This window comes from Vipera ursinii (genome assembly GCF_947247035.1).
Source record: "Vipera ursinii genome assembly, chromosome: 2".
Lineage (NCBI taxonomy): Eukaryota > Metazoa > Chordata > Lepidosauria > Squamata > Viperidae > Vipera > Vipera ursinii.
In genome coordinates, this window is record NC_139513.1 from 190,930,727 (window position 1) to 190,941,861 (window position 11,135).

General features: G+C 40.0%; 1 protein-coding gene across 1 annotated transcript in view; it reads right to left on the reverse strand.

Moving 5' to 3' along the window:
• MAN1A2 (mannosidase alpha class 1A member 2) overlaps positions 1–11,135 on the reverse strand; it is a 68,888-nt gene that overhangs the window by 23,741 nt on the left and 34,012 nt on the right. Inside the window, exons 4-8 of the mRNA XM_083351875.1 lie at positions 7,958–8,076; positions 7,190–7,270; positions 4,632–4,726; positions 2,998–3,121; positions 2,617–2,710 (exon numbers count right to left, since the gene is read on the reverse strand). Of these exons, the coding sequence (XP_083208001.1) occupies positions 2,617–2,710; positions 2,998–3,121; positions 4,632–4,726; positions 7,190–7,270; positions 7,958–8,076 (513 nt within the window). The remainder of the gene's footprint in view (positions 1–2,616; positions 2,711–2,997; positions 3,122–4,631; positions 4,727–7,189; positions 7,271–7,957; positions 8,077–11,135) is intronic.

Sequence of the window (11,135 nt, forward strand, 5' to 3'; positions counted from 1 at the left end):
GGTGAGTTGGGGGCGGAACGGGCGAGGCAGCGGGCAAGCGAGAGATGGGGGAGAAGCGCCGGCGGGTGAGTTGGGGGCGGAACGGGCGAGGCAGCGGGCAAGCAAGAGATGGGGGAGAAGCGCCGGCGGGTGAGTTGGGGGCGGAACGGGCGAGGCAGCAGGCAAGCGAGAGATGGGGGGAGAAGCGCCGGCGGGTGAGTTGGGGGCGGAACGGGCGAGGCAGCGGGCAAGCGAGAGATGGGGGGGGAAGCGCCGGCGGCGGTGAGTTGGGGGCGCAACGGGCGAGGCAGCGGGTGAGCGAGAGATGGGGGGGAAAGCAGCGGCGGCGGTGAGTTCGCGCCCTCCCGCCCTGCCTGCCCCCTGGCCGGTGCCTTCGCCCCGCAAGCCCCCCCGACTTGCCCGGAGGAAGCGGCGGCGGCGCGGTGCTGCGGGCCGGGAGGGGGGCGCGGCGGGGGCTGCCCCTCCTGCCGAGGAGCCGAGCCCGGCGGCGTGTGTGTGTGTGTGTGTGTGAGACCCGCAGGAATGGCTAGTTGCGTTTCTCTGTGTGTCAAGCCCCGTGGGCTCGACACACAGGAAGGGGGGGAATGTCGGAATGCCGCTTCCCTACCAGCCATTCCCGTGGGTCTGACACACACACGCACGCACGAGGGGGAGAAACAACGCTGGACTGCCGCCAGCTCTGCAAGGCTCTGCCGCTCCCTTCTCTCAGCAGCCTGTTCCGAACGAAGGGACAGTTCTTTTTTTTTTGTTGACTGGAGTATAAGCCGAAGTGGAGTTTTTCAGCCCAAAAAGTGGGCTGAAAAATTCGGCTTATACTCAAGTATATACGGTACTTTGGTTCAAAATGTTTTATCCAATGATGCATATTTTGCCCAGTTAAAGTTATAGACATAAGGGTTTTAGTAATAGATTTACCTGGAATCTATTTTCATAAATGTTATAGTAATTCTCAGGTTTTCAATAATTTGATCAGAAACTACATAGTCAGGACTCTGTAACTGGATAAAATTCAACTTACATAGAGAATAACTTTTTATAAGCCACCATTCTGAGCAAAATCTTAAGTCAAATCATCAAATAGTTGATCTGAGTTAAAGGTGCTTTAGTTGGAGCTAACCAAGCACTCTGAGCTAGAGCAACAGGCCCAAAGTCACTCAGGAAGTTTCCGTGGACTTGAATGTAAGTTTTTTCTAATTGTATTCCAACACTTTAATCATTACCCCATGCTGGTTGTCAGTTGAAAATTGTAAAATTACAACACTACATTAGTAAAAAGATGTGCTCCACTGGTATCTGAATGGTGCAACAAAAATGAAATAAAACATTTCATTAAAACAATTTAGAGAGCATCAAATAATGGAAAATAAGTTTACTGCAAATTGAATAATGTTTGAAATACTGTTTTCCTCAATTATCAATATAGGACAATGGTATTTATTTTTCAAAGAGCGTATTTTTGATCCCAAATCCTTAAAATGTATGTCATAGAAGAAAATGTGTGTGTGTTTGCATATAAAATCTGGTCTAACAGGCACATATATTTCATCCCCACAGCATTATTGTACAGTATTTCCACAAGTATTTTGTTTCTACCATCGTTTCCTATAACAATTATGAAAAGTATTGATTTGCTTGATGAGTCTTGTTAGAACAATACAATTATAAAATTGAGATGAAAGTGATCTCATGGTCATTTAGTACAATTCCCCTAAACCAGGGGTGTCAAACTGCTGGCCTACAGGCCAGATACATCAGGCCAAAACTGCACCCACCCCATTGCCGACAATGCAAAAAAAGTTGTGATACATCACAACACGTCACGTGATATTGGAAGTTTGACACCCCTGCTCTAAACTGTCCCCAACAGGTGATGATTCAAAGTCCATTTGAAAACATCCAGTGGGAACTCCACTTTCTAGAGATACTACCGTACTTGACTCTATAGTTCTTACTGGCAAGAAATTCCTCTGGATACTCGGCCTATTTTTTAATATCAATTTATCTCTTCTTATTCCCCTTAGTTAGATGATCCAGCTAACTACTACCTATTTATTAAATCAGATCTGCAAAATATATGCTAATCAGGAGAAACTAATTGACTGGCTTGAATCTGAAGACCTTGTGATGGACGAAAAGGCTGGGTTTAGAACAAGACAATAAAATTAGACCATGCTTTGGTGCTGTAATGTCTAATAGAAAAAGATAGGCATAACAACACTTTAGCAACTAGCTAAACTCTAATGATTAAAACAGCAGTAATCCCTTTTCAGGATCACTTGGCTTTTGCAGAATAACTTCTGCCACAGCTACACAATCCTAAAAACCATAATTTGAACAAGATTGCTCACTCTTTTTTGGAGGCAAATTATGATTACAAGCATCCACAGGATGTTCAGTTCAGGAATCCATCTCAAATCATAATTATCATAGCAATGAAGTAAGAAACTAGAGCTTTGAAAATGTTGACCTTTGAGCCTACATCCATAAAGATTATTCAGTAACTAATCATGACGTTGAGTTTTGGAAGAAGTTTCAAGTGAATTCATTGACAAATACATACGTACATTCATACAAGAAACAAATTCAATTTGCAATTTATATGAATGAAATACTTACGCTGCCCCCAGCGCCCAGTTCTTGGATTCAAGTAGTTTGGATAAAGTCCATTAGGGCGGTCCATTTTCTGAAGCAGTTTACGAATATGCATAACCTTAATGAGGAAAAAAAAGGTAACCACAGTTTCCTCTCAACATTCCTCTGATTTTTTTAAAATCAGATTTCTTTTATAAATTACCTCCTTATTGTATTTTAAAGAATTAGGAATGTTAGTTGAACTAATAACCTGTTTAAATAATTACATTTAAAAATATTGAGAAAAGAGGTAAGTAGACGTTTTACATCCACGTAAACACAGATACACATACATTTTTCCAATTTATCTCTATCTTCACAAGTCTCGAACTGTATAAATATATCAGAAAGAGGCACAAAACCTACCTTTTCATAGTAGACAGGGTTGCCAGTCAAATAGCTGAGGTGTACAAATTCCATGTGGAGCGTACCGAATTCTGAGAGAATGCTGCTGCCAGCAGAAGCCCAGCCCCAATTGCGACCTACACCACTAATCAGAAAACGATAGGAAAAGGCTAAGAAAATGTATTTACAAGAAACAAAAAAGCAAGGAAAGAAAACTAACACTTAACAAATAAAAATAAAATTGTAGTACACCTTAGGTTTGTGTGGTTAACATAGAGTAAGCACAATTTGGAGCAGTCAAATAAACCCAAAGCATCACATTATGTACCGTATTTTTCGGACCATAAGACGCACCTGACCATAAGACGCACCCAGTTTTTAGAGCAGGAAAAGAAGAATTTGGATTCTACTTTTACACCCTGGGAGCAGCTTGCCTTTCAGACCTCCGATATATAAAATAAGGGGAAACGTGCTACAAAGGCGCGTCTCGTGGAGTCTTTCCCAAGTGATGCCTGCGCTCCACCACTGCAGAAAAAGAAGCGCTGCGTTTCTCACCAGTGCAGGCAGCCCGGGTCCTGTGAGAGGACGAGTGGGAACGAAGCAGTCCTTGGGTCTGTGCTGCGGAAAAGCCACAAGCGCCAGTGTCGCCTGGGCTCCTGCCTGGCTCACTTGCTTGGGGAAAAGAGGCTGCTTGCTAAATGAGCTGGGCAGCAGCCCAGGATCAGTGTTTCTGAGTGGGATTTCTCAGCTGATCCTGGGCTCAGTTAGCAAGCAGCCTCTTTTCCGCAAGCAAGTGAGCCGGGCAGGAGCCCAGGATCAGCTGAGTCGCACTTAGAAATCCCATTCAGAAATGCTGATCCCGGGCTCCTGCCTGCTGAGACTCCGGATTTGAGCCGCGGACCAGAGAACACCACTAATCAGGTGGGAGGCTGGGAGTCCAGATCCGATGCTGCCAGCCAGCTGGAAGTCCCGGCGGGCGGCCCTGCTGCCGCCGAACAGCCGGGAGCATCGGCAACCTTCTCTCGTGGCTGCCAGTCACCTGAGAGTGCTGGTGCTTTTGAGCAGGAGCAGCTGTCAAGCCCCTGGCTCCCAGCTGACTGGCAGCCCCCAGAGAAGGTTGTCGACGCTCCTGGTTGTTCGGCGGTGTCGGGGCCACCCGCCGGGACTTCCAGCTGGCTGGCGGTGTCGGATCTGGAATCCAAGCCTCCCACCTGATCAGCGGTGTTCTCCTCTTTTCCGTGGATAAAATCTGGTGTCTCAGCCTCCCAGCCGATCGGCGGAGCAACGAGCGGCTGGCAGGGCAGGTAGCCGGGTTGCTGCACAGATCTCCTCCCTCGGTTGATTGTCGAGCCCGGGGCTTTATAGCCACTCCTGCTCGAAAGGCAGGGTTCAGAGGCCAGTGAGGCACTTGCGCGGGGCTCTCCCAGGGCTGGCAGGCGATGGGGGAGGAGCAGAATCTGGGGTACCACACCTTCGGATCATAAGACGCACCCTCATTTTTTCCCCCACACTTTTTTTTTTGGGGGGGGGGGAAAGTGCGTCTTATAGTCCGAAAAATATGGTAAATTCTTTAAACTGCTTAGCTAATCTTCAACAACACAAGGAAAAAATAATCAGAAGTTTTACATTATTCTTCACTGTGCCCACATTCATACCTTTTCAAATTCACCATTGCCCAAGGAATTCCTGTGGGTGTATTGAAGGCAGGGATGAGCTTTCCTGCTAGTTGCACTGCTTTTATCTTGAATAGCTGAAACAGATGGAGAAAGGCAGCTGAACCATGGTTTGCTGTTTAACCTAAACATGTCTACTCAAAAGGAAGCCATGTTCAATGTGGAACACTCTAAGTGTTCCTGAAACACATCTACATAACTATTCTTCCACAGCATTTTCCTTTCCACCACTATGCCAGTAGGAAGGAATAGATTTCAGTGATCTATACATTTTAAAAATAATTTTATTAAACTTAACAAAATGTAAAACAAAGTAAAAATAAAAATAGTAGGAAAGTGAGGTAAGTGGAGAAGTTAGAGAGAGAAATGTGGGGTGAAGGGGAAAAAGGAAGGCAGAAGCATTCACTTCCGGCTCTTTTTAGTGCAGTAAAATAAAAATAACATTACAGGTTTAATATTTTACGTTTGCATACTTAATATATATCAGTGATCTCTACATCTTGTCTGGATTTATTTGACTTAATTATCTATTTAATGGATGGCAAAGGTCTTCTAGATAATTTTCTCAGTTGTTGTTGTTGTTAGTTGCAAAGTCGTGTCCGACCCATCGTGACCCAATGGACAACGTTCCTCCAGGCCTTCCTGTCCTCTACCATCTTCTGGAGTCCATTTAAGCTCAGTACATAAATATATATATTGAACAATAATGGCATTAATATAAACTGGAGAAAAAAATCCTAGGAGGTTCTCTACTTTCTCCATGTAAATCCTGTACAATTCTTCATACAATTGAAGGCTACAGGAGTTAAGATGCTGTTAAAATAATTGCGTAACATAATTAATGCAAAACCGGAACTAGCCTAGTATCATATTTGGATGAACAAGTATTCCTCTTGTGGCACAAAAGACAAAAGGGTTTGGGGGGGGGGGTTGGTTGGTTTTCCTTTTTGTCCAATGAGGGATATACTGTACACTTTCCACTTATCTGCGGCCTAAAAAAAGAGGAGCTCACCTTTAAAAGGAAGCCAAGATCCAGCTAAAAAATAACCAGAAAGATCAATACAATGTTGAAGCATTGAAAAAGGAAAAGGAACCAGTTTTGAAGTCTTCCTGGTGAGTACAATATATGCCATTAAAGCTCGAGAATAGATCTCTGGTTCTTAGATAATTATTAAAAGTGGGGTGTTCATAAATTCTAGGTGATCATTCAAACGGAATGAAGTGAATGCTGAATCAGTTAATGAAAAGCTCAGAGGAGATTATAAAATATTGGTGCTAGTAGTACCTTCTTCATATAAGTGCATAACCTCGTAACACCATTTTTCTTTTTTTGTAAAAAAAAACAACAAAAAGAAAAAAAACCAAAAAGTATTTGGAAATCATTAAAAGGACCTCTAATGTAATAACCAGATTCCTGTAAGTTCCCAAGTGCAGAAATTGACAGTCTGCTGCATTTTAGTCCCCAAACCACATTTTTTAGAGATCATCAAAATTTCATTGGTAAAATCTGATTGAAAACTACCCAAAAGGTATAGAATGATTCTTAATTTTCAAAAATGAAATGAATATGAATAGTTGTGTGTATAAGTGGAAAGTTTACCCCAAACAACACTGAATGTTCTATATTACCCCCTCCAATTTTACTATGATGTAATTATCCTCTGTTCTGCAAGCATTTTTTGATACAGCCATTGTCGTCTCTAAAAGATTATTTGCCTTAATCAGTCTTCCAGAAACTCAAAAGCTCATTCTTTTAACAAAGCTCATTCTCAGCTTTTTTTTATCAAATTAATTTGTGCTCAGTCAATTGTATATTTTTTTTTAAAAAATGTTTGAGGTTGCTCTTTACTCCTACCTTCCTCTTTCTTAAAAATCTTAAAGTTTATAAAGAGGCAAAGGCTGCCGTGTACTTCTACTTGGAAGCTGTTTTCAGAGTTATTTTAAGCTAAAGTCCAATATAAAATGTATTACATAATAAAAATAAACTGATATTTGCAACTTCAAAATAAAAAGAATTATTAATAAACATTGACTGTGATTAATTTTTCATCTCAGCAGTTCTTCTCATATTAGGAATAAAATGAATAATTAGGATTTATATATGGCTATATCATATCAGTACTGATTCTCTGTATATACCTGAATCTGATCCACTTTCTCCAACCAAAAACATGTAACTCAAATTTTAAGTAAAAAAAAATTAAATTCTTCAAACCATCATAATAGATAAGCTAGTTCATAACTATTTTCCCTAGTACTAAATCCAAAGTGAAAGATCAATAAATTCATTAGGGAACCCAAAGGACTTTCCTTTAACTATGGAAAATAAATAAAATTTAAGATTTTCACAGTATACTATTTTTTGAGACCACATCAAGTGTTGTTGTTTTTTCATTTAGACATAAATTGAGGCTCAGCCTTCACTAGTTCTGGTTACCTACCAAACAGCCTGTGAAATGGGAAGAAAACAAGCATTTACTTCCTTAAAAAATTAAGAACAACCCTCAAACTTTTACAGAAATGAACAGTGGCTCCCTTACCTCTTGTCCTGAGAGGTAATAAGCTGCAAGCAAGCCACCAATGAAACGAATGTTGACTTCAAAGACAGATACCTCTGAGTTCTTGAAACAGATAAGAAGATAGATTCTTTAGGTAGAAACTAAATAGTAATACACTGCATTTACATTTCATGTGCATCCTTACAGCAAATAAACAGAGGATTTCTGCTTCTACCTTGGACAAATTGCAATTACTCTTTATAGCAGTTCTTTGGGATAGTAAGCCACTGTTGCTACTAGTAACCGAAAATTAATTATCTTGAGTTTGGATGTAATGCTAAATTGGGATTAATTAAAACTGGATGTGAAAACTTTTAATACAACTTTTAAATGGTTCAAATATAAAGACTGGGGATTAAGAAAACTCTTATGTGATTTCTGTTTTTTAAAAAAATATGATTTCTGAAAAACATGAGCATAGCTGAAACAAAACCAGTACAAGCTAACTAAATTTACATTTTAATACTTGATGTAACTAAAACAATGATACTTAATTATGCAAAATATCACTGGACATTTCAAAAGCAGTCTCATAAAAACGAGCGCAAAAGAAAAAAGTACTAGCACAACTCAAATAAGTGCTTGCAAATCAACAGGAACACCAATTCGCTCTTTAAAAAATTGCAATAAAAAGTGTGCTTGAAGTTTTACAAAGCTTTCATGTCCATTATCACAAATCATTTTTAAACATTGGTAGAATAAAATTTTAAGTTTCTCCAAACAATAATGTTGTGAGATACATTTTCTTACCACACTAAAATCAAGATGATTCTCAATCCATTCCTGTCCTTCTCTGAATTCATCATGAAGACCCATTATATAGAGGGTATCCAAAGCATCTACTATGCTTGCTCCCAGTTGGGAATTGCCTACAATCAAAATCCAGTATTTCCATGATAAATATATCATTTATAGATATCATTTCCAGAGCCATTACCCACTTATCAATTGAAACAATACTTCATAAACATTTAATGCCCTTATTTAGAAATCAAATAAAAGATTAGAATAAGAATACAGAAATAATTAAAACAGCACTTTTATGAAAATAAACATTCACCAATATTTACAATATAGGGCTGGTCTCGAGGTTACCAATTCTGGATTACAAAAGTCTGGATGTTTACCTCAGAGGAAAGAGTCGTTTCTGATAATTATCTGCTGCAACCAGTTGAGTCCAGATTCTTTTTAGGCCAGATATGGTCTGATATTATCAAATAATTACCTAAGGTATTCCTCACTTAACAACCATTCACTCAGCAATGATTCAATGTTGCCACAGCATTGAACAAATGGAATTTACAACATTATTTATTTGTATCCCGAATCAAGGGATTACAGGGTCATAAAAAGAAGAAAAATATTTGTATCCTGCTTTTATTACTTTTACAAATAATACAAGGTAGTGAACATATCCAACACCACCTTTCTCCTATTTTTCCCACAACAACCCTGTGAAGTGAGTTTGGCTGAGAATGTATGACTGACCCAAGGTCATCCAACTGGCTTTCATGGCTACGGTGGCACTTGAATTCATGATCTCCTGCTTTCTAGCCTGGTGCCTTAGCCATTAGACCAAACTAGCTCTCAAACTTGTCCTTGTAGTTACAACCATTACATGATCAAAATTTGGGTGTTTGGCAATCTGCCTGCAAAGTGTGCTTCAACTCCCCCCACTCATCTATCTTGCCCCCATCTCTTTGTCCTTTACTCCACTGCCCTGCCACCCTGCCATCTAAAATACCTAGAGCCTTGCCCCCGAGCTGACCTTAGCCATCTTCTTCCTTCTGCTACCGAGAGGCAAACTGGGCCTGGTCCTCTGTATGGCACTTGCTAGCTGCATGAGCCTGTGAACGGTCAAGCCGTGTGTGCATCAACAGTATAAGGAAGAAGATGGCAAAGCTCAACTGGGACAGCAAAGTGAGAGGTAGGCAAAAAGGCAGAGATAGGGGAGTATAAGTGGAGGCAGGCAAGGTGAGAAAAATGTGAGATGCTTGTCTAATGATGGCACAGTCCTGGCCTAATGAGTGCAACTGGGACTAATGGAACTGCCATTGCTAAGCAATGCAATTATATGAAGTTCCACCTAGCAATCGCTTGACTTAATGATAACCTAATCCCAGTTAGGTTCATTAAGTGAAGACTACCTGCACCTTCCATGGTTTCTATAGCATTTCCTGATAGAAAAGTTAAGGAGTATGACAGATTGCTGATCAGAAAAGCTTGAGCAGTCTTCAAATTCAAATTGTTTAAAAAATTATTATGGCCAAAAGCTACCAAAATGAATAGTGACACGGAAAACTACCTGCTTATGCCCCATAGCCTGTTAGTTAGTTAATTGATTGATTAATAAATAAATAAATATGTATGTATGTATTTGTTTGCCTTCAAATTAAGTGTCGACTCCTGGTGACTGTCTGGATTAGTCCCAGGAGATTTCCTAGAAAGGTTTGTTGAAACTGTTTTGCTGTTGCCTTCTTCCCTGAGCTGAGAAACAGAAGGAATGGCCCAAGGCACTCAGCTGGTTTTGTATCTAAGACTAGAACTCAGTCTCCAGTTCCTAATTTGATGCCTCAATGACTACACCAAACTGCCTCTACTGTTATTCCTCCAGTACTTTCTGTACAGGATCTTAGTTCACATTCAATATGTGTAGAACTGTTTCTATTACAGGCTGAAAATGCAACTGTCAATTGTAGTTTAGTGTCATTTGAGCAATGTCGTTGACAGAGGGATTTAAATCAAAGGACTCAGTTATGAGCATAGTGGTTTGTATAAAGATAAAAATGGTTATGTGTAAGCCATGAAGAATTTTTAGAATATCAAAAATAAACATCTGTTTCAATTGCTTATCAGCTGAAACAATTCTCAAATCTTTGTGGAACCAAAAGCTTTCTTTAGGCCAGATTAACTGAAAACAATTTGAAGAAGTAACAGGAAGTAATATTAACTACATACATAATCAACATTCTAAAAGATTGCGGGACCACCTGCTGCCAATGTCAACCTCCCATCGCCCGGTTCGCTCCCACAGAGTCGGCCTCCTCAGGGTGCCGTCAGCCAGGCAATGCCGGCTGGTGACCCCCAGGGGGAGAGCCTTCTCTGTGGGCGCGCTGACCCTCTGGAATGAACTGACTCCGGAGCTGCGCACGGCCCCTGACCTTCGATCCTTCCGCCGTGACCTGAACACGTGGTTGTTCCAACAAGCGGGCCTGGTCTGATCATGGTTTTTAAATTTGGTTTTTATTGGCTTAAATTGTCCTTTATTTCTTTATTTATTGTTTAATTCTTTTTTAATCTTTGTATTCTATGTTTTTTAATTTTTAATTGTTGTGAGCCGCCCTGAGTCCTTAGGGAGAAGGACGGCATATAAATTTAATAAATAACAACAACAATAATAATAACAACAACAACAACAACAATAATAATAGAGAATGTGAAACCTGGAGATAGAATTTGAAAGTTATATAGAACTCATAGAAAGAAATACCATAACTCTCAGGCCTATTCAGGATTTGCTCCAACCCAGCACTGGAATATAATTCTGAGAATTTACCAAATTTGAACCTGGACCTCAGGCTGTTAAAACAACAACAACCCTACTGAAAATATTTCCTTATTTAACTTGAATTGAATTGAATATTAAGATATTCAAAATTTAAATATGTCTTTTTTATTTACAATCACTGCTGTTTTTTCTATTCATCTTCCTAAACCCTTTAGTTATTCCTTTGTTTTTTCTATTTTTTTGCTTATTATGTATTCTATTTTCTAGAAAATTATTGTTTGGGGCTTTTCACTGTTTCATTTAAGGAATTAGTCCATGCCATTTTGATTTCTCATTTGATGGAATATGGGTACAGTACATATTTTTCATTCCAATATTAAGTAATGCAATTTCTTTAATGTTGCCCTTTTGAACTACAGT